Source organism: Bacidia gigantensis, assembly GCF_019456465.1.
Source record: "Bacidia gigantensis strain McMullin 20006 chromosome Unknown contig_49, whole genome shotgun sequence".
Lineage (NCBI taxonomy): Eukaryota > Fungi > Ascomycota > Lecanoromycetes > Lecanorales > Ramalinaceae > Bacidia > Bacidia gigantensis.
In genome coordinates this window covers 418106-444816 of record NW_025408612.1, presented here as the reverse complement: position 1 = coordinate 444816, position 26711 = coordinate 418106, and the positions used below count along the sequence as shown (strand labels likewise).

Below are 26711 nucleotides of genomic sequence, written 5' to 3'. Positions count from 1 at the left end.
CGCGAGTTGCCCCTTTTCGAATGGAAGGCTTGGCAAGGATGAAGAAGCCCCTCGCCCAGGGCTGCAGGATGGGATTCAATACCCTATAGACAGGGTATCCTCAGCAGCGCTTCTCCCTGAAAGAGTCGCCCACCAATAATTGTTGCCCCATCCAAGGACAATTTCCCCGCAACTTGCAGCAACTGGCAGGACTATCTTGGCCCCAGGTGTCGCCTGGACTGACCTTGTTGGTGGGGCTATGACGTCCAGAAAGCTTTTCTTCTCCAACCCCACGTTGAATGTCGCTTGCTATTTCACACACCATGGCGAAGGCTTCACGCTGGGACATACGATTGGTGCTCTCGTTATTGGAAAGTCGCTCATGACAGCAACCTGACCAAAACATATTGCGAGAATGACATCTTCTCTGAACCAGTCCTCTGAGAATTCTGTGCTTAGGGGACCTGCAAACAATACCATCCCCGCAGATGGCACAGGTGAGGCTTTGCTGCGACTGTAAGCTGTGTCTCTTTATTGACTATTCCAGGTGTTCTCCAATTGGATCCATGGCTAGAGCCATTTAAGGATGCCTTGAAACGGAGGTATAGCAAGGCGCAGCAGTGGATCAAAACGCTTCAAGAATCAGAAGGGGGGCTTGAGAAGTTCAGCAGGGGTTACGAGTCAATGGGACTGCAGTCGCTGCCGAATGGTGATATAGTCTATAAAGAGTGGGCACCGAACGCCCTGCGCGCATACCTGGTGGGGGACTTTAGTATGCTCCAGCGGATCTACGGTATGGCACATATACTGAGTTTTTGTCCCTCCAGACGACTGGAATAGAGATGCAACACCAATGACAAGAGGAGACTTTGGCATGTGGCATCTCACTCTTCTCGCAAAGGATGGGCGGTCAGTGATACCACACAACTCGAAGATCAAGGTATGACACTATTGAGAAGGCGTTGAGAGACCTTGCTTAAATGCAGATAGATCTCCCTGGTGGTCCCAAATTCTCATGAGCGTGCCGAGCGCAACCCTCCGTGGATCAAGCGCGTCACCCAAGATCTTGCCTTCTCTCCCGTCTACGATGGCGTGTTTTGGAACCCACCTGTAAACGAGCGATATACATTCAAGAACACTCGACCACCAAGACCGGCGAGTGCGAGAGTATACGAGGCTCATGTTGGTATCTCTACTCCTGAGACCCGCGTTTCCACCTACAAAGAGTTTACCAAGAACATGCTTCCACGAATAAAATATCTAGGTTACAACGTCATACAGCTCATGGCAATCATGGAGCATGCGTACTATGCGAGCTTCGGGTATCAAGTCAACAGCTTTTTTGCAGCTAGTAGCCGTTTTGGCTCACCTGAAGACCTCAAGGAGCTAGTTGACACTGCTCATGGAATGGGTATAACGGTACTGCTTGATATGGTGCACAGTCATGCGTCTAAAAATTTCAATGATGGATTGAACGAATTTGATGGATCAGATCACCTTTATTTTCATGAAGGTGCACGGGGTAGACATGAACAATGGGATAGCCGGATTTTCAATTACGGTAATCATGAGGTTTTACGATTTTTGCTATCAAATCTACGCTTCTGGATGGAAGAGTACCAATTTGATGGCTTCCGTTTTGATGGTGTCACGAGTATGCTCTATCTACATCACGGCATTGGAAGGTGAGTACACCACCATCTACACCGCGTTTCATTAGGTTGACGATGGTTAGTGGATTCTCTGGAGGCTACCAAGAGTATTTTGGAGACAGCGTGGACGAAGAAGCCGTAGTCTACATGATGCTTGCAAATGAGATGCTTCACTCACTGTATCCGACTTGTATCACCATTGCAGAAGACGTGTCGGGAATGCCCGCATTGTGTGTATCGCTCTCACTCGGGGGTATCGGATTTGATTATCGACTGGCCATGGCTGTACCTGATCTCTACATCAAATGGCTCAAGGAGAAGCAAGATGCCGAGTGGAACATGGGCCACCTGACCCACGTTTTGACAGATCGAAGACATGGCGAACTCACGATAGCGTACGCAGAGAGCCATGATCAAGCGTAAGTCAGCCATTCTTAATATTTGGCCCTACTAACAAGGGGGCAAGGTTGGTGGGAGATAAGACTCTGCTATTCTGGCTTTGTGACAAGGAACTTTATACGAATATGTCCAAATTGAGCGACTTCACACCGATAATTGAGAGGGGTTTGAGCTTACACAAACTCATCAGACTCATCACGCACGGACTTGGGGGTGAGGGTTACCTGAATTTCGAGGGTAATGAATTTGGCCACCCCGAATGGCTTGACTTTCCAAGGGAGGGAAATGATAACAGCTTCTGGTATGCTCGGCGACAGTTCAATCTCCCTGATGATGACAACCTTCGGTACAAATTCTTGAACGAATTTGATGCCAAGATGCAATGGACGGAGGAAAAGTATGGCTGGCTGCACTCCCCACAAGCGCATCTCAGCCTCAAGAACGAGTCGGACAAAGTGATAGTTTTCGAGCGGGCTGGCTTACTCTGGATTTTCAACTTCCACCCCGAGAAGAGTTACACAGACTATCGTGTGGGCGTCCAAGCTGCCGGTACCTACCAAATCGTCTTGGATACGGATGATACAGCCTATGCAGGTTTCGGTCGCAACGCGAAAGGGACACGATTTTTCACAACGCCCTTTGAATGGAATGGACGAAAGAACTTTGTTCAGGTGTATCTACCGTCTCGCAGTGCCGTTGTAAGTCAGAGTCACAGAAGCCACCAAACCCCCATCGGCTGACAAGTTGCCTCATCAGGTCCTTGCTCTAGAAGAAACGCTTTAAATACGCAGGCGAGAGCGAGGCTAAATCTCGCTCGCATTACAAGCCTCACTAAGAAAAGATTACCCTGGCCTTGCGGGCTCCGAAACTTGGGTATTTAATCTGGGAGGCAATCTGATTCACGTTTGTCAGATGATGTGCAATTGCAAATGCAAAGCAACTGAAGGCAGTATCTTCTTGCGCATCACTCATGCACATTACTATTGCATTATTGGAAATAGAGGGCTGTGAAGCAGGCACATATCGTATTCATAAGTCACAAGACATGAAGAAATATTTGGTGAGCGATATCATAAGCCATTGAGGCCGCCGTGGTGGTGGAGTCATACCCTCGGGGGTGACCGATGACGTAGAATGTGGATAAAGCCCACAGCCCAGGCCCACACCAACTTATAGCCCTAGAACTAAAGCATTACCACCGCCGGAATTGCATCGGCGACTCAAAAACTTTTCAACCCGAAGCTTTCTGCTCAGGAAAAAACTGTATACTTCTTCAGCTGCTTGATCCTCTTCCTCATATCACAAATCACCTTCCACTTCACTCGAAGTAAACCAATATGTCTCAAACTCTCGTCGGTATCAATGGCTTTGGCCGCATTGGCCGCATTGTCTTCCGCAACGCGTGAGCTCTTCTGCTGCATGGAAGGAGCTCCGAGCTAAAGTTTGTATAGCGTCGAACATGGCGATGTCAAGGTTGTTGCCGTCAATGACCCATTCATTGATACCCAATATGCCGTACGTGCCTTCCCTTCTCCTCCGCGGGCACTTCCCCACTACCCCGCGCATGCCCGGAGACTGATCGCACACTACGCAGGCCTATATGCTGAAATATGACTCTCAACATGGGCAATTCAAGGGAACCATCGAGGTTTCCGGTAAGGATCTCATTGTCAATGGGCAGAAAATCACATTCTATACCGAGAAGGATCCCGCAAACATCCCATGGAAGGACACCGGAGCCTACTACGTGGTCGAGTCTACTGGTGTCTTTACCACAGTCGATAAGGCGAAGGCCCATCTGAAAGGCGGCGCCAAGAAAGTGGTCATCTCTGCCCCTTCTGCTGATGCTAGCATGTTCGTCATGGGTGTCAACGAGAAATCGTACAAGAGCGACATTGAGGTTATCTCCAACGCCTCTTGCACAACCAACTGCTTGGCGCCCCTTGCCAAGGTCATCGATGACAACTTCACCATTATTGAGGGCCTCATGACGACCATTCACTCGTACACCGCAACCCAGAAGACTGTGGATGGACCTTCCGCAAAGGACTGGAGAGGTGGCCGCACTGCTGCTCAAAACATCATCCCCAGCAGCACTGGCGCCGCCAAGGCTGTTGGCAAGGTCATCCCCGGCCTCAACGGTAAACTTACCGGCATGGCGATGCGTGTGCCCACACCCAATGTTTCTGTGGTTGATTTGACCTGCCGCATTGAGAAGGGGGCCAAGTATGACCAGATCAAGGAGGTGATGAAGAAAGCCTCGGAAGGCGAGTTCAAGGGCATTATCTCATACTCCGAGGATGACCTCGTCTCAACTGACCTGAATGGCGACAACAACTCTTGCATTTTCGATGCTAAGGCTGGTATTTCTCTCAACGACAATTTCATCAAGCTGGTCGCTTGGTACGACAACGAATGGGGATACTCCCGCCGTGTGATTGACCTTCTTGGTATGTTTCTTCTAAGAGTAGGCGATCTGATGATGCTGACCACCTACAGCCTATATTTCCAAGGTCGACAAGTCATAGAATGCTTTTCCTCGCTACACGCTGAAATAGCGCATCATAGTGTCGGAGATGGATATGACAACAGAGCAACAAAATGAGGCGGTCCGTGATATGAAGTCGGACGAAGACTGCAATGCGTTTCCCGTGACCTTTGAGGCCAAGATAGATAAGGAATGAAATCTCCAAAATTCGCTTCAATTTTACCAGCCTACCTTGAAGTTCATCTCAAGCCTTCTCATTGGCCAGTCTAAATTATCTGCACAAAGTGCCAAGTCTTTGTGTCCTTTCTGAATGGGGTACCTTCCATTATAGAGAGAGGACCGTTGGCGCTAGCTATGTGTGTTTGCTCTTTTGCGGTATAGAAGACTGTAGGCCAAGGTGACAGTGTTTCTTTTGATCTCGACATAGGGTACTGTACAGTTCACAGATCTTACAAATTGTAATCTTTCAATCTGCCAGACCGAAGCCTTTTCGCCCTGTAACATGCGGCGCTACTCAATATTATTCCGATTGTAATACCTTTTTGGCTTTCACCCGACCTGCGACAGTCGTTATTGAGCGAATGAGTTTTATTGAGACTAATAGTTGTTGGTTCAGACGCGAAGACCCCAAGTCGCCTGGATCAATCACAGCTGTCCACAGAAGCATCAACTAAGTCTATGGGACCACTGGCGATCAGGACCGTTGCTTGGCGATTAGTTCTGGCAAAAAGTTACATTCAGCAATATTCACTGCAAAAGGCGTTCTCAAATTCTTACTAGAAAGTAACGGATTGTCTCTCCAAAGATGTGAAGCAAGTCATAATCAGACTAAGACTTGCTTTCGAAGTATCCATCTGGGGAAGTATTAATTAGCGGCAGCATCTCCAAAGATGGAGAACGACGAAAATGATGTACACATGATAGACATTCCTAGCACACTATCCTCCAGAACCAACAACTCGAATTTCAGTAATGGCTACAGCACTATGTCGCGCCCCAGAAACCCAGAATCGTCGCCGATGGGTTCAACCTCAGTCAACGGCTTTTTGGGAACACAAACAGCCTCGATCCCGTTCAGTGATGATGTGCTGGGCCTGAGCGCACCAAAGCAAGCTCAAGACGCCTCTCGAGAGGCATCAATTCTGGCGCAAAACACGTCAAATCTCTCGATAGAGAACATGAAGCCAGCTCAGGAACAGTTCGAGCTGTTTCTATCTGATCTTGAGCAAGAACAAATGGAAGAGCATGAGCCACCTGCTCCTTTCCTCGCAGAACTTCCGACGGGCTATTGCTATGATGTTCGCATGCGCTATCACTGCGAGCTTGAGCCCCCTAAAGACCGGCGAGACTATCATCCTGAGGATCCGAGGCGGATCTTTGCTATTTACAAAGAACTCTGTGTCGCAGGCCTCATAGACGACAATTTCCTGAGTCAAGGAGCATTGGTGCCGAAGCCCTTAAGGCGGATCGATGTAAGACAGGCCGCCGAGAGCGAGATCGAGCTAGTACATGATCAGAAGCATTGGGAGATGATGAAATTGACGACCAGTGAGGAACATTGAACATGTGTACTTCAAGTCTTTACTGACTGCGACATAGAACAGGACGCGCAGACACTAATTGAGTACGGGTACAATCTAGACTCTGTCTACCTAAATGGAATCACCTTCGAGTGCGCCAAGCTTTCCGCTGGAGGAGCTATAGAAACAGCGAGAGCAGTCGCGTGTGGTCTAGTAAAGAATGCCATCGCAATCATAAGGCCGCCGGGTCACCATGCAGAGTGCAATCGTCCGATGGGTTTCTGCATATTCGATAATGTTTCCATTGCGACGAAAGTCTGCCATGCTGACTTTCCAGACATGGTTCGAAAAACCCTCATATTAGATTGGTAGACTCGAATCTTCCTGATGGACTGAAAGGGTCTAACATTCCTTGTTAGGGACGTCCACCATGGCAACGGTATTCAACAGGCTTTCTACCAAGACCCGAATGTCCTCTATATATCGATTCACGTGCATGAAGACGGTACTTTCTATCCAGCCGGACCCGGTGGTGATCATCTACACTGCGGCGCTGGGCCTGGCCTCGGCAAGTATGTCTTACACTAAGCCTTGACTATTGTGATGTTCAGCCTGACCAAAGCAGAAACATCAACATACCGTGGCCTACGAAAGGCATGGCGGACGCTGATTACATCTACGCCTTCCAACAGATCGTCATGCCAGTCGCGTACGAATTCGATCCAGATCTAGTGATGAGTGAGTCTGCTATCAACACATTTTTGTAGCGACTGACAAAACCAGTTGCCGCTGGCTTTGATGCTGCAGATGGCGATCAGCTCGGCGGATGTTTCGTTACGCCAGCATGCTACGCTCATATGACACATATGCTAAAAAGCCTTGCGGGTGGGAAGGTGGTCGTAAGCCTCGAGGTATGTTCACAACTTTCTGCATTAGGAGGAAGTATACTGAAAATTGGTAAGGGCGGATATAATCTGCGGTCCATAGCACGCTCTGCCCTGGCAGTGACGCGAACCCTGAACGGAGAGACGCCACCGCGTCTGGAGGATCGCCAGGCAGCTACAAGCGCTATCACGATAGTACAGAAAGTCCGCACGCAACAGTCTCGCTACTGGTCGTGCTTGTACCCCAAGCAGGTGGAACAAGGTCGGGTCATCGCTGTTCTCATCTGAAAGGTTTGTTGATTGATAAATAGGCTCTCTCGCAGTTGTTGGCGGGGAGCGAATGCATGGTGAATACACATCATGCTAGCATCTCCCTCTAAGTAAATTCTAAACGCGAACAGATGTCTTACGAGGCTATCAAGCAGCGCAAATGAAAGAGAAGCTAGGAATGATAAACTTGAGAGTGCTTCGTGAGAAATTGTCGAGCTCTTTTGAGAACGAGCTCTTGGCAACGTATGTGACTTATCTCAAAATGTGGCACGGCGCTCACCACCCTACAGACCAAATTTCGAGGAGGACATTCCATTAGTGATCATTTTCCACGATCCGTAAATACACATTCCCTACAACATCTCGTGCTATAAGCTAACCTAGAGATAGCCCGGACTTAACAAGCAACAAGAGCGGGCTCGATGGGCAGCTTGAACTTCGTAGCACCTTCCTGGTATGATACTTTCAATTCTCATAACTGCAGTACTGACTGTCCTCGAAAGACTGATAGCTGCAAGCATTACACAAGCTGGAGTGCAGACCAAGGATATGGTGTCATTGACGTGAACATTCCTTCCTTTCTGACAGATCTAGAAGTAAGCAGCCCAGGTCGTCAAAATGACCCGGAAATGATTGACGGATTTTCTAGGCCGAGGGCTCTGATGATGAAGTCTACAAGCGCGTTGGAGCTACGCAGGAGCTTGCTACATACATATGGGACAATTACATTGAGTATGCATCTCCCCCCCCAGCACCGCATAGCAGGTTTTCTAACCAGTCCTAGGCCTAACGATCACCCACAAGTGTTTTTCATCGGCATTGGCGCTGCATACCAGGGAATCATGTATCTACTGAATACTCGCGGTAACTCCTTTCCATTCCTCCAGCCCCCCACTCCCTAAATGAAAGGCTAATACAAACCTAGAAAACTTCCACACCCTAGTAACAGGCATGATCAACTTCATCCCCTCCGCGCCCGCGGGCTCCGAGCCTAGCACAAACGGCACCCAGAACGCCATCATCCCTGCATCAGACCAATCCGTCTTTCATCTTTCGAAATGGTATCGTGCCAACTCTCTCAATTTTGTGGGGAACACGCACTTGGTGTGGAGTCCGGATCGGATCAGAAAGCCGAGTAAGCGCTTTGGCAATCTGGTGCAGAGTCCGACGATTGCGTTGCAGGATATGTTGGTGGAGCATCGGAGGGAGGTGGAGGATTGGATTAGGGAGAGGGTTGATGGGTCGTGAGGTTTGGGTTTTGGAGATGGTATTGGGGTCGGTGGTGGGCAATTGGAGGTATCTCTGTTGTTGGGGTTGGTATCTAGAGGTGCTTGCAAAGCGGTGAAAATTTTTCGAAGCCTGGAGAGCCTTCTTCAACGATTAATTCGTGCCTTTTCCTCTGCTTCGAAGTTCGGACTGGTGGTTGCTTTTGACTGATGAATTTCTGTAGACCTACTAATTTTCTTCCCAAGTATGCCATCAACCCCTATTCAGCTTGAAATCTATACCGTTTCCTCACGATAAATACCAAGTAAAAAAAGGACCTGGCACGATCCCCATGGGTCAGCCTCCACGAGCGTCCTATACGCCATCTGATCAATGTCGCGGATACCAGGGGTAGCGGCGGATCTCGTCCAGGTGTCCCCAAGCCCCTGTACAGTCTTGAGGCAAGTAAAAGAGCGTCGTTAAACAAAGATACGGCTCGGCTGGCGCCTACGTCCCTTGCTGCCGCTGTCATGTGGTGTTGCCTATATAGCAGTGTCGGGTGGCCATCGGCGCTCGTGTGACGCCTCCCACATCTTCGTGCTCCACCCCCAGCCCACCAAATTGTACAGTAGAAGCGCGCGATCCGAGCCCCTAACCTAAGCATCTCGGAGCTCAAATTTGAAGTTGTGCAGCCTCGTGGTTGGGTGGCGTGGGGAGGAAGTGACGTCTGAGGCCCCTATCAGATGGCAGCGCCGAGTGTCGTTTTTGGGGGCAACGTAAAGCGGCAACCATGTCATTTAGACGCACCGAGCCCGAGCCGATAGCCTTGTAAACGCTGCTAATGACGATCTCCTTCCATTTCACAATCGATGAGGATATGATGAGGATGGTGAAGGAATAGTAGGGCGACTCGTTGATGGTAGGGTGGCGAATTTGGACATGGCGTTTTGTGATATCGGTAGTGGGGACGACGAGGCTACTCGTTCGATCGTGGTTTGGGCTTCCATTGGTAGCAAATAGTCCGATGCTGGTCCTGTCCATTTGTCAGGATAAGAATCCCGTGGGGATGAACAATGCGTTGCAGAAAGGACACAGTAATCCATAGCAGCCAGATGCGGTGATGGTGAGAATGACAATGCCTAGCATTGTAGTAAGAGAAATTCTCAGTGAACAGATATAGCAATGGTGAGATGAAGCTCTGACTCGAGGTATTGGTATAGACCACATTCTGATAGAATTCCAGTCGTATGAAAAAAAATTGCTGACTGGGTAAATTGTTGTACTTGGAAGAAGATGAGGCCTGAACTGCAAGTATTGCCAAAGTCTAGTCAGTAACAATGTTTCCAGTAAGTGAGGTAAAAGCACGGTTTACGTTTCTTATCCTAGTCAGATATAGATCTTCGAGTCCCCGCTAGCAGCAACTCAGCATCCGGATCACATGCTGGACGACGATGGCGGAGTCTTTAGGGCAGAGACAGCCCTCGAATGGTAATGCTGCTTTGAGACGCCAAGCGTATATGAGAGGAGCCTGCCTACATTATGTCGTGATATCAGCCAATGATAGGTAAACAACGCTTGATTTTGATTATGCATCGTCCTCCACTTACTCTTCTGCTTGAGGCTTGCCTGTCATAAATACTTCTCTGCCAGCTAGAACGAGACGTTCTACCCTCCTGTTCGTTGTCTATCTCGATTGCGAGCCAATCGGCTAGCCTCGTTGTGATTTGTCGCCGTTATTATAGCCATCAAAGCTGCAAAGCCGTCAGGATCTGTTCCCGATGTAATTGAAGCTACCGCTGGCAATTAGTGTTTAGTGAAAGCATTGATCAATAAAAGTGAAGCAATGATGGCTGGCAGGGTCAACCAAAGTTGGTCTAGGCAGAATATCGGTTTCGCGTCGTTTGAGCCACGACGGATTGGCTTTCGAAATCTTGAATTATGACATTCTAGTCTGAAATCGTATACTGCCTACGCACTCATGACCAGATTGGCCGCTCCATTCACTCTTAGTACGTATGCATCAGTAGATGATCTGTTCAAAACGTCAGTCGATGATGGACAACGCGGATAGGCGAGGTTTGCTAGATCAGATGAAATAGGCCGTAGCAGGAGGCATACTCTAGAAGTACCAGGATACTCACCATTCGTAAAGGATTACGCTCAGTAAGAGCGACTAGTAGCAGGTCGTCCTGTCGCTGATGTGGGTACAGTAATATGTGCGGTGACTTAAGGGACCGCTGGTCAGTTTCTGTGCATTTCAAATTGAGCCTTCTCTTACTAGACTTAGCTATTCGTCGTCCTTGTTTAGTAACGGTACTTCGTCTTCTTCGACTGCTGCACTTGAAGACTTAGGCGCTTTGGGCTTTGGTTGAATTTCGACCGTTTCCACCTTGCCCTCCTCTATTTTGGCGATAATGCTTCCGGTGGCTTTGAGCCACTTACGAAGCTTTGAGAACATGTTCAGAGTGAATAGTGGGATCAGTTCGAGGTTCTTGCAGAAGTTGTATGGTACCTGAGATATGTATCGCTATTTGAGCAGGATACTGAAGGTAAGGAAGCCAAAACACTTCACTAGCAGCCATCCCCTATGCCAAGACATTCGCCTTCAAGGCCACTGAAGCTCGCGGCATGCTTGAAGATCATCCAGACATTGTATTGCGTCTGCAAAGCGACTCAGGGCAATCTTCGGCTTGAGAGCTATCTTCGAATGCAGCCAATGCAGGTCGGCGGGTTGTATTTACAGCAAACAGCGCGAGAGCAGGGCAGGTGGCTGTGGACTACAAAGAAGATGTTGAGGCACGTACCACATTGAATCCTAAGGTGCAATTGACGCGTTGAACGGCTAGAATAGCCTGCCTGTCCTTTAACAGCACAAAGATTATCCAAAAACCTTCCTGGGGCTCCATCGACGTTGTAGCAACAGGCTCCTCCACCGTCTCACATGGGCATTGTTCACACAACAGGGCGGTGTGCCAAGAACCTACCTTCAGCTTCATCGCTAATATGGTTAGACTTAGACCTGGTCGTCAGTTTTCAAGCTTCGTCAGGCCTCCGCTGCATGCTTGATCAAGCTATTTCAAAAGACCCATGCCGAAGTAATCGAGCGACAACTTCCAGGACAAGTATGAAGAATGCGAAAAACCTACCTCATGATCGAAACGTTCACCAAATGACATAGCTGGCACTCGGTGCTTTCCTCAGTCCACTTCACGTAGCTATCTAGTACCTCGCAGAACGTTCAGAAGGAGAGAAAAAGAGCAAACGAGAATATCCTACCCTCATACCTCAGGTCACCCAAAGATTTTGAGTAGCAGCACCTGAGCAAGAGATATTGATTTCTGACCCATGACAGCAAGTGCTTGAGAAGTTTGGAAGCTACATTCTACCATTCTGACCACTGGTCCTGACACTGGTCCTGACAGAACATCAAGAAAGTGACGACAAGATCTGTTTTATCATATGGTTCGCCTATGGCATTCATCGATGAATTTGCGGCCGCCAAAAACGCGTTAAGCAGCGTTCACTTCGTCAACTGGAGCCTGTCATTGAAGAGCCATTGTACCTGTACTTACTTCCGCATTGTATCTTCTGTTTGCCAGAGGACTTACATCTGTTACTGAAGACTGCAATTGGTTCTTCCTTATAAGAAAAATACACTGATTATTTGAATGATATTATACACTTGATTATATCTTACCTTCAGAACTTACCGTGGGCTGTCGCTCCTGATATATGAATTTTGAAGAGCAATTATATGCCAACGAGGCCGATGAACCAGACCCGTTCAATCCAGATCATTTGCCTACCGTACCTTGCTCTCAGTCATTGCCAAAGCGCTTGAGCTTCACACGAGTGGGTACATCAGTCTTTGCCGCAGCCACAAAGGCTATTCCTGTTCTTCATAGGACCAAGAGCTATTCATCGCCCATATCGATGCAGTCAAGGTCCTTACCAGGTTTATCATGAGCGCCCCAGGGGGCTAACCAAGCTAAGCCACAGCAGACGCCTGTGACGGGCTGATGATCTTTGAGAAGTCGAAGCCTGTGCGCATATCCACCTATCAACTCAGCAAGGACTTTCATGGCGCAGTCGGAGCTGGATATAGTTGGCTACAGCACATCTAGTGTCCAATGCCACTTTGCTGCCCACTCGGCTACCTATATACCAACAGACGGTTGAAGATAATGCATTGAGTGCGCTGGGGGTACTATTCCTTTCTATCGACCCTGGCTGCAAGCGAGAAAGGCTCCACTTCACGTGGGATGGAAAGAGCGAGCAGGTCTCCCTGTACGAAGATAAAGGAGGAAGAGAGAAAACCTGCAGGGTCCTGTTGCTTTAGTACGGAGCACGGCCCCCAAATTACACCTTATGCGCTGAATAGGGGTAGATCTAATTTGGTCGCTCTTGCCATTTTCGCCGGACGTATTCTGGCTGAGAAAGTACAATTAGCTTGCAGTGGAATACCTATGATAGACCCATATGGTGCTTTGGAAAGTTTCGTTCAGGCAGTGACGAAGCAGTCATTGGGAAAGCGAGTTTTTGGCAAGAATTGCACTCTCGATCAGGCTACGAATTCAGAGACACTATGTTAATTCAACTAGATAGGTATCACAGTACGTGGATCAATACAAGTAGAACCCACCCTCATCGAAGCTGACGCATCAGTCTTTCTTGATCTCAACAGTATCTTTCCCATTACTCCCACTGCCACTGCCACTGTCCTTCTCAATACCTTCAACCCCCGGCGTCTTAGCTATGACAATTCCTCCAGTGTCCTGTCCAAGAATTACGCCTTCCCTCTCCACCCCTCTCAAATGATGGTGCACATAACCTGCGCTGCCTTCCCCGAACACGTACGCTTCCTCCCCGTGCATAGAAAAGTCTCCTATCTCAAGCGTCTCATCGTCGTACCTCAATGGTATCCTCAGCACATACTTGATAAAGCACATGATCAAGCTCGTCCAGACAACATTCCATCCGAAAACAAAGCATGCACCAGCAATCTGATATCCGACTTGAACGCCATTCCCAGTGATTGCACCACCGGGATTCTTCAGGCCGAATGCGGCGGAGCCGGTGACGTCGGCGAAGATACCGGTCCCGCAACCGCCGACAACACCGGCTACAAGATGGGTGTGGAAGACGCCAAGCACATCGTCGATATCGCGCATTCCTTTGACTTTCTTGCCGAAGATGTTCATGCTGAGCCAAGGAACGCTACCGCTGCCGAGACCCAATAAGATGGCAGACCATCCAGCGACCACACCTGCAGCGGGTGTGATAGCGACAAGACCCGTGATCATACCGTTGACTGCGCCAATGATTGAGGGTTTGCCGTAGTAGATATAGTCGCAAAGAGTCCAGGTAAGCATACTTGTAGCGGCGCAAATGTTGGTGTTCAGAACGGCGACTCCGGCATCTGGGCTTGCGGCGTAAGGATCTCCACCATTGAAGCCGTTCCATCCGAGCCAGAGGATACCAGCACCGATCAATACAGCGAGGATGTTGTTTGGTCGATTGTCTTCTCTGTCTTTGGGAAGTCGTGGGCCGATCCACCACGCGCCTATGAAGCCTGCGGTGCCGGAAGATAAGTGAATGACATACCCACCGGAATAATCGATGACGCCAAGTACAGCGAGGAAGCCACCGCCCCAGATGGAGTAAGCAACGACGGCGTAGGAGAAGGTGAGCCAGAGCGGCACGTAAATGATCCAAGCCAGGAAATTCATCCTCCCCAGGAATGCGCCAGCAGTGATGACTAGTGTAATCGCCGCAAAGACAAATTGGAAGTACACCATCGTGCTCATGGGGAAGAAGGTCGAAATGTCGCTGGTCGGCAGATAGGCCTGAGTAAGCTGATATTCCATTGAGAGTGCAGGACCAGGGATGCCTGCGAATGGAAGCATGTGCTTTCCGAACGCGACTTTGTATGCCCAGAGGACCCAGCAAATCAGAACAGCGGCGAAGGCATAGAATGCCATGAAGGCGCTGTTGACGGCCCACTTTGACTTGACGATGCCCGCGTAGAGAATCATCAGTCCAGGTAGGGACTGTAGACCGACCAGGGTGGCAGCGGTCATCTGCCAGGCATGATCACCCTTGTCGAGCCAGTCCGGCGCTGCCGATGTTTCTGGGTTGTCCGACATTTTGCGGTAGATGAAGGATGTTCCTCAGTCGGTGGTTTCACGAGGATGATCGATGTTAGGTTTGGAGAGCGCAGATTTGAAGCCTGGGGGGAAAACAAACAGATGACCGACGCGTCGAGACGGCTCACGAGGTAACGAGGCGTATATAGCTACAGGGCAAGGCTAGACCGACATGATACCCGTCCAGCATGGGTTAGATACATGAATATGATGAATTACCAAGGGAGCGGATACGGCGAATGGCATGCAGAGACCTTATCGAATTGCTGATTACGACGCCTTGAATAGTCCATACGGTAGAGCGGGATCTCATAGACGAAGCCATGGCCGAGTGTGGGCTGAGGACCTGCGAACGAATCAGAGGCGAGAGTAGACGAGGGCGGTCTACTTGATCCTTTACTAGGTGGACCCGGGATCTAAGTGTGAATCTGGGGATGTCGTGGCCGCAGACCTGCATGATTCTGTAGGTCTGACAGCTTTTGGGTGGGCGAAGCGAGACTCTGAGCTTTCTGCGCAGGGATGGAGATTGTCTAAGGGGCTGAACACCCCATGGTCTGCTCAAGAGAAGGATCTCGGAGCTTTTCTGACCGTCTCGTCCGCAACTCGGGTCATTTACCCAGCTCTTGGGCTTCCCATTATTCCAAGATTAGGAGGTGAGGGCCATGCAACAATATGCTGGGTTGAGCATCGAATCAAATTCCTTGGCCGAGCTATCATGCAAGAAGCGGCTCGGTCCCCCACCAAAAGCTTGAACAAGTTAGTGACTTGGCCCCAGCTCGAAATTAGGGCGGGCCTCGCGATCGGACTCACGATAAGGAGTCCTTTTGACGAATAGCATGGTGTACTTCAGGCCTCGAGAATGATGTGCATATCTCAGCCGTTGGAGCTTTCGTGTTCACGCAATTCGATGCGCCAATTCTTTGTGGATGCTTATCGAGCTGTTCTCCCCTAGAGAAATTGCCATTGAAAGCTCCAGGCTAACGTCCACCAAAAATGCTTCGCAAATGCTTATATCTGATGCCAAGGGCTGAGCCGTTTTCTGTCAATTGTGGATCATCAGAGAAGAATGGTTGACGCCAAATAACATGCCAGTTCCATTGCACAAGTCGAGGACAAAGTCACCAGATAGTGGCCACGAGAGTCTTCGTCCTTTACTCAGTTCACGTCACAGGCGGCTGAAGGCAAAGAGTCCTTTAGGAGTCGTCTCAGACGTAGATGACTTAGAGCGAAAGGTCTCGTATGGCAGTGGCGGCTATGGAAACATTCGTATGAACGCCTTTTCGATTCCTGATCATTGCTGAAGGAGCGGGCAGGTCGAGCGTCTGACAACTCCCCCTGGTTTTCTGGACCACAACTAAAGCCACTCCGGTTGGTTCATCAAACATGCGGTTTCTTCCTCAAGCGAATGCATCGCCGATGAGGCACGTTTAGCTTCTGCTCAAAGTGCCTGCCCAATGCCTCTGAGAATTACTCCCATGAGGCAGGACCATCATCCAGGGAGACTTGTGATGCTGGGGACACGAAGCTCGGTCTATCCAGATGTCGTCAACGTCAATTCGCGGGTCTGCGTCTCAAAGCATTGCGTTGCCTCTTCCATGGGACTTCTCACCACAGTGGATTCGACCCTCAATAAGGGCATTATTCGCGACAACGAACGCTTGACCATCCCAAAGAATTGCCAGCTCGCAGTCGGCTTCGGACAATGCAATTTGGTTATATTGCGACAAACAGGAGCCGAAATCCCAAAGAGAAGGAACAGCCATCCACATTTTTCTTAGGGGGGCTGGGTCGGGGGCACAACTTATGGCAAAAAGGAGCAGGCGAAGATGAAGCATCTCCAGATTCCAGTGTCTCAGCCGCATCCGCCGGGCCAGAGCGCTCTGGACCATTCGAAAGACCCGACGAAGAAATCTGGAATATCTTGAAGGGGTAGGAGAGCTTCCCAAGCGTTTACCAGTCCGGCTCCAGGCTTTGTAAATAATAGAAAACCCGGGGCATCCTTCATCGTTGCTGAAGAGAACGCCTATTGCGGCTGCCACAGCTCAAATGACAGAAATGTAAATCGTTGTCCATCCATTCCGACAGATCGTGCCGCAGCTTCTCTCGCATGCTCGTAAAACAATGCACTGCTCAAGAATAGGTAGAATTGGAAGAGTGAGATTGAGAGATCCTATATTAAGTGCCTTGACCACTATTTCTGATAGGACGTGCATTTTGGGAAGAGGACTACCCTTGAACAACAGTACAAGCGTATTTTACTACTACCGGGAGGTTCCATTGCGCCTTCCGTCCCAGCGTCAGACTGTGAGTCTTGGCATCAACCTTCAATCTGCGGTCTTCACCTCATCGAAGTTATCTGCAACCGTTTAGTCGCAATTCGTTCAATCCTCACCCAGCATTGGGCTCTCAAAATCTCTACGAATACTTATCTGAGTGGTAGTTCCTTCATTGCTCCTACAGATTGTATAATTAGGGGGAACGCTGAGGGCGACAATGCAACCTCACCTGATCCCAATTCAACGCAGATAGGGAATGTTCTGCAAATAGAACAAGCAATCTTGACATGAGCGCGCGTATCTACCCTGTCAGATATAGCATGCGCACGGGCTTAAGGCAATCCAATGGCATCTCGCTTTCCCTCAGGGCCTGGCGGAAGTCGCTATCCGCGAGATCGCTCTCCTCCGAGATTTGACCGACACGCGTCTGGAGACCCAGGACACGAGAGGAATGATGGGTACGCTGCAAGAGGGGAAGGTCCGAAAGAGCCACCACGTGGTCCAAGGGCTCAAACGGGAAGGGGTGGCTTCGCGCCAAGGGCGAGAGCCTTCCGCGAGGAATCTTTTCCTCGAGGAAGAGGCAGAGGCCAGAGCCGAGATTGGGAACCTAGGGACCGATTTGATGCGCGGGATCGAAGGGCATCTCCACCGCCTCGACCTCGGTCAAGATCGCCCTACAGGGAATCAAGAGATCCGCATGCAAACCCAAGAGGAGGAGGGATGGACTCATCTGCTGCCGACGCATTCCCACTTCGGGGGAGAGGTGGCTTTCGTGGGCGAGGCCGCGGCGATTGGGACTACAACAGAGCTAAGAGCTACCACCAAGACGATCGACTGTATGACCAGAGAAGCCACTCGAGAGATCGGGCAAGGGACCTGCCGCCGCGCGATTACATCTTTGCTCAAAGCAGACGGGACGAGGATACCCGTCTTGATAGAGAAAGAGAGAGAGAACCATTCCGTCCAGACTCGAGAAACTCGTATATTGGATCTCGGTCGACATCTTCAACTCCTGCACAGCCAAGTGCTCAGGATTTTGGTCCTGGCCCTCCGGGCATGAGAGGAGCATTAGCTGCTTCTAATCGGGAGAAAAGGCCCACTCTGGATGAGCGTGCTGAAAAATCGTTGCTCGCAAAGGAGATTGAGCGTGCTGACATATCACAACGTGGAAATGACAACGTCTTGCGTAATTCGCGGGAAAACTCCCCTGTCCCTCCTCCTTCCGTCCCTGCATTCGGTACTGTCCTTCCACCGACGATTTTAACATCCGATAAATCTTCCAAACCACCTCGTGAAGAAGGCGAAGTCAACATACACCCATCGCGCCGGGCGTTACTTGAGCCTTCCAAAGAGCCACGCTCACCCCCATCTACGAGCACCTTGAAAGCGCCGACTGCACCTAAATTACAGCAAAGGCTAGGCCAAGATGATGCAGCTCGCCCTGCGTCATCGAATATTGGACCTACGAGCACTCGTTCTAATGATGCGCCTCCTGAATCGATTCCACAGCCAAACTGGAGTCAACGCTTTCCACAATCTGGTCCTCTACCAGCTCCCCGTAGCGCCCATCAAGAGCAACCGTCCGTAAGAAAAGCTCTTGATGAGGAGGGACGGAATGGCAACTTAGCCCCACAATACAATTCAAGACCGTCGATCAACGAGCCAAACATGCAAACATCACCAATGAGAATTCCCACAGGCCCACGCGCAGGACGTGGGGCTCCTCCATCGATACGCAATCCGATGCAGCCTTCCATGCGAGGCTCAATGACGACCCGTGGGCCAACAATGTTGGGTCGAGGACGGGCGCAGACGACTGCATGGTCGTGGAGGAACCCGGCGCTGCAACACGTTGCGCCAAAGGGGCCTTCAATTATGAATAAGGTACCCACAAGACGAGACATAGAAATCGAAGAGGAAAAGCAGCGATCCTCGACATACTCTACGCAATCTGCAGTTGAGCAGTGGCGTCAGCAAAGCGCGCCCTTTAATGGAGACGATGCGAAACCCAGCTTGAGGGGAGGAGCAGAGCAGAAGGAAGAAGACATAATCAGTAAAGCTGACTCTCCGTCGCCAGTCAAAGTGCCTCCTGAGGAGTCAACCCACGTCTCTGAAAATGAAGCTTTCAGCGACGCCGATGTTGACATGGATTTGGATGATGCGGACTTTCAAAAAGCTCAAAGAAATCACGAAAGGGACTTGCGGCGTCTGGAAGCACAAAGACCCCCTCGCCTCGGAGTGACCCTGAGATCCAGCGGTTATTCCTGGAATTGGAAGCTCTTGCATCTGCGCTTAATGATATCAAAACGGGAGGGGTTCCGGCGCCTAGCATCAGGAAACAGCCAAATAGACTTGAGAGTCAGCCACGCACAAAGCACGATGAGGAGGATGACTCGGACGTGAAGAGCGAGCCGGGCAGTATTGCTCTCGAACCCTGCTCCGTCCCGCCTACACCTCCGTTAGAATACTTACCCTTCCTACGCGATTCCCCCTCCACTCCGATTTCTGAGGCTGAGTGCTTGCAAACGCCTGACGAAGAGGATACTATCAGAGACCTAGTGCACCTTAGCCTACGGGAGGAGCGTGATAACAAATTATCTGCAGACGAAGACGCTCGCAACCGTTTCGCAGAAGCTTTCAAGGCTTGGCGACAAGAAATAGATCTTATAGACGCAACTATCAAAGAAGAGCACGTTCATGAAGTCTCGACGCCTCCAGAGTTAGCCTTTGAAAGTCCTGCGCCTCAGACTGTTCGGTCACGTCGACTTGTTAGCGATTATAGCATGGAAGCCATCTTCAAAGAGTCTGTCGAAACGGCTGCCAAAGAAGAGCAAGCACGGCGGGAACGCGAAGAACGTGATGCCCAGGTTTATGTCCCTGCAGACACCTACAATCCAGACCGAGAAGCGACGGTTCCGGCAATGCTGGACCCATCAGAGATGGAACAAGCCTGCTTCCTTGATTTCAACGAGCTGATCGAACCACAAGACGTTCTTAATGAACTTGAGTATCTGCCAGTGAAGGATACTTTCTCCAAGAAGGAGCATAACGAATTCATTTATCATTATGTCACAAACCCCAAACGGTTCGGAGACATCGCCGAAAAATTGGACGGTAGAACCTACAAGGACTGTGTTCGACACTACTATGCAACCAAAAAAGGAAAATATTACAAAATACAGGAACAGAAATTCCTCAAGACGCAACGCGGTAAGAAGTTCCGGGAAGCGAATGAAAGGGCAGAGCGAACTCGTCCTCGTGGAGGGCTTTTGGCGACATTCGACGGTGCAGTGGATATCGAAGCCCAGAATGCCGCCTTAACAGAAAGTGGGAGACCACGTCGTGCTGCTGCTCCTACCTTTGGGGAGTCTGCGGAAGGAGAGGCTGTGGTGCCAGCGACGGTCCTCCCAGCCAGACGACTGACAGTAGGAAAAGATGGCATCCCAGGATCACAGAGCACAGAGAGACCGGTGGCTCGACGTGGTAAGACCGGCACTGGTCAGAAACCTGGGCGCAAACCAAAAGCGCAGCAACTTCTCGCGGCAGGTCCTCCTCCTTCATCACAAACGCCTTCTCCCCTCAAAGATACTTCACAGGCTGGCAGGCTTCTGACTAATGAGCCGGCTTCTGAAGCTTACCGAGCTGATGAGCAAGAAGCGGCCCAGCTTCTAGCGACTTTGCCTACTAGCGTACCTAGTGTGCCATATTCCGGGCCTTCTTATACTGAACAATGGATGGCAGGTCAGCAGCCTTTTACCACGGAGTCTACGCCAGTCCATGAGCTAGCCGTAGGTCGTAAACAAGAACAAATGCAAGTGCAACCACCACAACCAAATCAATCGCAATCACAACCGCCGTCGCAGCAACAGGCGAAGTCCCAGCAGCCTTCTGGAACGAACAGTTACTGGTCAGTACCTGAAAAGACTGATTTCCGGAACTATGTCAAGTATTTTGGAACCGATTTTCAAAAGATTGCTGAGATGATGAAGACTAAAACGCAGCAGATGGTTCGTGTTGTTCATGCAAAAGGGGTTTCAGAATGACTAACATGTCTATTAGATAAAAAATCACTACCAAAGGGAGACTGATGCGAAACAGGGCGAAAATGGTAGGAAGCTACAGGAAGATGCTAGGACCGCAGACGAAAAAAGGAATAAAGGTGAAGATTTGGGCATGGTACCTACCCCGACTCCAGCAAACACAAAGAGGCGATACGACTCAAATTCCTCGCGCGAAAGCCATAGACCCATCGCTCCTATCGATTCGGTTCCGGTTGAGAACAATCCCTCGACTGTGCGACGGGCAAAGACGCGGATGTCTCCTCCCAACATATCCTCTGCTGCAACGCGAATCACAAGTTCTTCCCAGGCCGAGCAAAAAGCTGCAGCTTCATCTGCGCAATTACTTCTTTCAGGCCCTCAAAGCCCCCGCGGCGTCATCCATATACAACAACCGATGCAACAGCCTCTGCAACAACGGCCGCCAATGACTCAAGCTTCCACCTCTGAACTGGTCCCAGAAGCCAGCAGACTTAGCCAGCAGCCCCGCCACGTCACAGAAGAACATCGGCCGCAAGAAATGGATCAATCAGATCATGACAAGCGGCTTCATCTAATGGCTAAGCAACAGCACATTATGGAGCAAAGTCAAGCAGAATATCAAATGCGCAAAGAACGCGAGCATCGTCGACAGCAAGAGACCATTCAGCGTCAACAACAGGAAGCTCGAGCAGCTGAGTATATAGCACACAATCAAGTACGCCAGCAGGCTCAACAACTATCGGCCATAAACAGACAGGATCCACGCAACATCATGGCCGAGATGAATGCACCTCGAGTCGAGACAGATGAACAAAGCCGACGCATCATCGAGCAACGGCAAGAGCTTCTACGGCGACCTCAAGAGAACATCCATCGTCAAAATCAGTCGGGAGGGCCGTCCGTTATGCATCAAGTCATAGGTCGAAGCGTCAGTCATTCTCAGCAGGGTAAAATGACCCAATCGCCTGCGCTTTCAAATTACCCACCTCCTCAAATCTCGAGGATTGATTTAACGCGGCCAAGCTCGGTCCCAGCACCTCAATCTGGTCCTCCTCCCCAACCAGCTGCCCCGCCTAAGAAGTCGAGTATTTTCTCTGTTCTAAATTCCGAGCCCGAGGAACCTAAGATACCTAAACGACAATCGGATGTGTATGGTGGGACCTCAACTCCAGAGCCGTCAAGCTTCAGCCAGAAGATACCAGCAGGCTCTCAAAATCCACACTCCCAAACGTCGCATCGTAGTCTGCTCAATGCTCATTATCAACAAGAGCTACGCCGCGAGGAGCAGCGTCAGTCTCTCGAGTCCTTTGAGCCTCCGCAGCGGCATTTAATTCGACCACAAGCGCCTGAGGGATCTCGTCCTCAACCCCAGCAATTTGGTAGGTCAGAGACCCCGTCTCAACTTGCAGCTCATCACATTCAAAGCTCCTCTCTTGGGGGATCAATGCACCAGCAGCATCGATCTGATCCACTCCTACAGTCAAGAGACCTCAATGCCATGGGACGAACTTCACAGCTTTCATCGCATGAAAGACTCTCCCAACAGGCAAGATCAGCAGTCCCACACCAACCCTTTGAAGGGCCGTACATGACCTCGTCGTCGTCGTCGTCTAGACCCATCTCGTTACAGGCACAGCGAGATCGAGGACCAATCTCCCCACCGGCTCCGCATTCCCGTACCTCTTCGTATTCGAGCCTTAACCAATTGACTCAACATTCGCATCGGGTTCCTCCCCCCGAAGTGCGCGCTCCCCCTACACAGCACACGGCACCAGAGCAACGCCTTCGTCCGTCCCCATGGGCGAACATCAGCCCAGCTCAGCACCAAGGCTCGCCAGAAGTGCAGATTGTCGATCGTCCACGACACTTTTCAAATCCTCATGAGCAATCAGATTTGCTCCGGCTTGACGAGCTCCAACGATTACGACGACGTGAGCAAGAGCAGGAGCTCATGCGTAACCAGAGAGAGGTATTCGCCCAACGCGAGGAACGGCTGCGGATGGACATGGACGGGCGGGGAAGAGCCCCAACGCAGCAGCACTACCGACCCCGCGACGAGCAAAGATGAAAATCGATTACGGTCATGTTGCGATGCCTCACCCTGCGGTCTAGGCTCATCATAATGTTGACAGATTCCTTCGCGGTTCGCACCAAATTCTCACTGTAGCATACGCATTCATATTCTACCATGTAATATAATTGTGGAGTAGCTAGCAGCGTCGGATCATTTGTGGTCTAAATGGAGGCGAGCCCAGCTCAATGAACACAGACGAGCATGGTAGTGTGCAATATACGAGCTTTCCATCTCACATGCAATACGGAAGTATATCTGCCGCTGCGATATGTTATACTTCATTGCTGCTACCCTATTGGTTCATCATCTGATTTAGCGGTATTTCTATGCGCTACCGACGGATTTGGTTAAAGTAGATAAACAAAGAAAAGTTTTCGCTGGTACCCTCGTACCTTAATTATTGACAACGGTCCTAGGCTTCATACAAGATCCTATAAACCATAAGTTAACTTATTGACGTGCCTGTTAAAGGTGTGCGCGTCCGGGCAATCATGCGGTGAGAAGTCTAAAGCTTTTTGAGCACTGAGCAGTGAGCACGGGAGATTAGAATCAATCAGCGTGAGTGTCGGAAAGGCTGCTGCTGCAGTGATCCCTGCAAGATCAGCTCTATTGGGTCACCTGATATACAAGTCTTACCTTCTTCTAGCTAGATACGACTGCGTGCAGGGCCTAAAGGGCGTCTAACGAGAACTAATCAACTAAAGCACTCCCAAGCCCTTGGCTAGTCGGTCTAGGCCAGATAGTGCCTGCGACTCATCACAAATTCATAATCACTTTCTGGAATCACATAGACACACCTGCAGCGTTGCGTTATACTGCTCTGTATACTTCTTGCGCTTCGCTGAGCATGAGAATGTGACACCTGATGAGGTTTGTTATGAATAGAGCCATAGAGTAGTCCTAAAGATGGCGAAAGGGTTGGGGCGCACGAGCCCGTGGAAATCGTCGAATGGCCGCTTCAACGACACTCGACCCAGAGATGCTGGGAAAGTGAAGAATAACGTCTGGCGGCGAAGGCCAGACGACGATTTTACTATCAATCGCTCTGCCAGTTATCGGGACCCACGAAGGGACCCGCGATTAAGACAGTCTGAGGCTTCCGACCTCATCTCCGTGCAAACAAACAAAGAAGCAGCCTCGTCACCACCGCGTCACGGGCCTTCGCAACTTCCGACGCCTCCCAATTCTGCAGTTGACCCGCATCCATATCCACAACGACATCAGTCCATGTACCTTAATATGCCATCTGCCACTTCGCAAATGGAGCCACCGAGTCCGAAAGCTCAGACAAGTGTCAAGTCGCCTGACACCAATGGAGGTGTGTATTTATAAAGGTTCTGCTTGTGCGGTGTACTTATGTTTATGTTGTTATTGCTTTCACCTCCATTCACCGAGCCTATTCACGCGCGTCGTGAATGTCCTAATCCCTTACTTCTACTTCACCATCATCATATTGATACTGATGTTCATGTAAGCTCCAGAAACATCGTTGATGGATTCGACCACCCAATGCAAGGACGCAAACTTAGTGCGGCAAGAGGTCGACATTGTCAAAGATGCAATAAGCGCAAACAGTGCAGTTTTCTCTGAACAACTAGATAGCCTCAGAGCCGACCTTACGAAGCAAACCAATGAAGACCGAAGCCAGCGGCTTTTATTGTCGAGGCAGCTAGACAGCTTAAGGGATGATCTCACCAAAGAGAGAGGGGAGCACAGTGAATTGCGGCAATCGTTGACTAACGAGCTGGATACTCTCAAGCAAGAGTCATTGAGACAGAAGCAGGAACATAGCAACCTGCGGCATTCGTTGACCAACGAGCTGGATACTCTGAAGCAAGAGTCGTGGAGACAGGGACAAGCGGACCATAGCCTCCGTCAATCATTCAATGAGATCAGTGCCAGTGTCCAGGCTGGCAAAGCTGAAAATGATGCCTCTCTATTCCGCATCAACAATTTAGAGCAAGACTCCAAGACAGCGAAGTATGAAAAGCTAGCAGTACATGACGCCGAGCAAGACAAAATCATTGCCAAGCAAGCAGAAGAACTTCGCACCTTGCGCCAATCCATAATGAGCTTGAATGCCTACGTTCAGCTTACGTTTCCAACCGGTAATCCTGTTGCCAATCAGCATATGCACGCTTCGGCCATGTATCTCGCTCAAACCCAACCACAGGCGTCAAGACAAGGTACATCTCCACCCCAAGGTCATGTCCAACGACCACGTATTTCTCCTTCAGCACAAGTAGCTCGTCCACAGCTTGCACTAGGATCACAAACATCATTTCAGCGTTCACAACCGCCATCGGATTCCCCGTCATCAGCACAATCTAGTACTCCCTCTCCAGCCTCCACTCCACGGCAAATGAATCCCCCCATGGATGCCAATGTCGTTCTTCATCGTCTTATACAAGATCAACAGGAATTCAATAAAGTACTCAAAGAATCTTCGAACAAGCTCGATTCCACCACGCAATTCGTACTCAACCACCAGCAGAGATTTGAGCAGTTAGACTCAGCCGAATTCATGAGGACGATCTGTACCAACATGGTTCATGCCTTAGGCTTTCATCCAGGTGTTGTAGCTGCAGATATCAACAATTGTAAGGCTGAGATTGAAGCTCTGAACCGGTTCAAGATCCAGGCCAATAACGCAATCTCTGTCTTACAACAGCCACAACAGACACCGATTGTCCTCAACTCTGCCCCAATGCCAGGGATGCCCGCAAGATTCGCAGCGTACCCGATAGTGCCAGGAAACTTTCCACCCCGCCAGCAGGCACCAATCGTCCAGCAACCAGCCAATTGGGTAACGCCGGCGCCCCATCAGCGCCGAGTCTCTAGCCATAATCGTCAACAAGCGCCTGCCGCAGAGGCTCCCACTCCTGCACCAGCCCTCTTATCGTCGGCAGCGAGTATTCCGCGCCCTGTTTCGGCCTCAGCAATAGTGCAACAGCCAGTAATCGAGACGCCTCCCGCTCCGGCAGCCACAATGCCGCCGCCGGCCGTTCCTCAGCGCCCGGCCTCCACGTCAATTAACATGCTGCCGCCAGCCAAGCAGCCCTCTCCCGTTCTTGGGAGTCAGGCTCCGGCGCCACCAGCACCTTCCGCGCCTTCTCCAGCTGCCACCATAGCGGTGCAGCAGCCAATGGCACCTAAGGCAATCATGATATCATCCGACGAATCGGATGACGAGGGGCCGCTGCGCCGCTCCTGGGCGGAGCGAAAGCGGACTGCTGCCGCTGCGTTCGCAGCAGGGGAGGAGGAGGAGGAGGAGGAGGATGAAGAGCCAATAGCGGCTCGCCGCCGTGCCAGACGGCCGGCGGAGGCCGTGAGATGCACGGTTAGTAAAGGGGGAGAGGTCTAGATGATATAGCGGGAAAGGGGGTGGCACGGAAGCAATTGTGGCTGCGGGTGGTTTGTTCCATTTTTGCTCTATCTGCTTGAGCAACATGATACCAGTAGAGAGAGCTATCAATTCAAAGAGTATATACCATTGCAGGTCCTAGCATCTTGTTTTAACGCCTAATCCGGCTGATCTAACATGTTCTAGCCTGCGAATTTGGCTGAAAAAGGAGTATTTCTAACTATTATGGTCTGATTCGACAATGTGCTCTCTACTGCTATGCCTTTTGCAGAAAGAGCACCTCCTTTAAGAACGTGAAGCCTCGTCTAGCGAAAATAGAGTTCTGTCGCCAAAAGCTTGGCACTCGGCTAGAACACCTTGATTTTGAGCCTCATCGACGAATATCAGCCGATTTTATAGGTTATGATAGGGGG

General features: G+C 50.3%; 6 protein-coding genes across 6 annotated transcripts; 5 read left to right on the top strand and 1 right to left on the bottom strand.

Annotated features, from left to right (window-relative positions):
• Window positions 1-394: 394 nt before the first annotated feature.
• Window positions 395-2813, top strand: KY384_000194 (uncharacterized protein; the record flags this gene model as incomplete). Its single annotated transcript, XM_044808731.1, has 7 exons — window positions 395-476; window positions 527-751; window positions 792-919; window positions 970-1664; window positions 1715-2050; window positions 2098-2728; window positions 2787-2813. The coding sequence occupies 7 exons, from the start codon at window positions 395-397 to the stop codon at window positions 2811-2813; spliced, it is 2124 nt and encodes a 707-aa protein (XP_044665484.1).
• Window positions 2814-3367: 554 nt separating this feature from the next.
• On the top strand, window positions 3368-4714 carry GPD1 (glycerol-3-phosphate dehydrogenase; the record flags this gene model as incomplete). Its single annotated transcript, XM_044808730.1, has 4 exons — window positions 3368-3432; window positions 3482-3545; window positions 3625-4497; window positions 4589-4714. The coding sequence occupies 4 exons, from the start codon at window positions 3368-3370 to the stop codon at window positions 4712-4714; spliced, it is 1128 nt and encodes a 375-aa protein (XP_044665483.1).
• A 694-nt stretch (window positions 4715-5408) lies between these two features.
• KY384_000192 (uncharacterized protein) lies at window positions 5409-8418 on the top strand (the record flags this gene model as incomplete). Its single annotated transcript, XM_044808729.1, has 15 exons — window positions 5409-6066; window positions 6118-6406; window positions 6458-6610; window positions 6664-6776; window positions 6822-6949; window positions 7001-7184; window positions 7234-7269; window positions 7324-7435; window positions 7483-7530; window positions 7583-7646; window positions 7696-7788; window positions 7842-7924; window positions 7977-8056; window positions 8118-8327; window positions 8375-8418. The coding sequence occupies 15 exons, from the start codon at window positions 5409-5411 to the stop codon at window positions 8416-8418; spliced, it is 2295 nt and encodes a 764-aa protein (XP_044665482.1).
• A 4641-nt stretch (window positions 8419-13059) lies between these two features.
• On the bottom strand, window positions 13060-14544 carry KY384_000191 (uncharacterized protein; the record flags this gene model as incomplete). Its single annotated transcript, XM_044808728.1, has 1 exon — window positions 13060-14544. One exon carries the CDS (start codon window positions 14542-14544, stop codon window positions 13060-13062), a length of 1485 nt encoding a protein of 494 aa, XP_044665481.1.
• A 2621-nt stretch (window positions 14545-17165) lies between these two features.
• Window positions 17166-22928, top strand: KY384_000190 (uncharacterized protein; the record flags this gene model as incomplete). The annotated part of the gene is made up of 3 exons (XM_044808727.1): window positions 17166-19077; window positions 19098-20827; window positions 20880-22928. The coding sequence occupies 3 exons, from the start codon at window positions 17166-17168 to the stop codon at window positions 22926-22928; spliced, it is 5691 nt and encodes a 1896-aa protein (XP_044665480.1).
• A 912-nt stretch (window positions 22929-23840) lies between these two features.
• On the top strand, window positions 23841-26298 carry KY384_000189 (uncharacterized protein; the record flags this gene model as incomplete). Its single annotated transcript, XM_044808726.1, has 2 exons — window positions 23841-24252; window positions 24416-26298. 2 exons carry the CDS (start codon window positions 23841-23843, stop codon window positions 26296-26298), a joined length of 2295 nt encoding a protein of 764 aa, XP_044665479.1.
• Window positions 26299-26711: the final 413 nt, after the last annotated feature.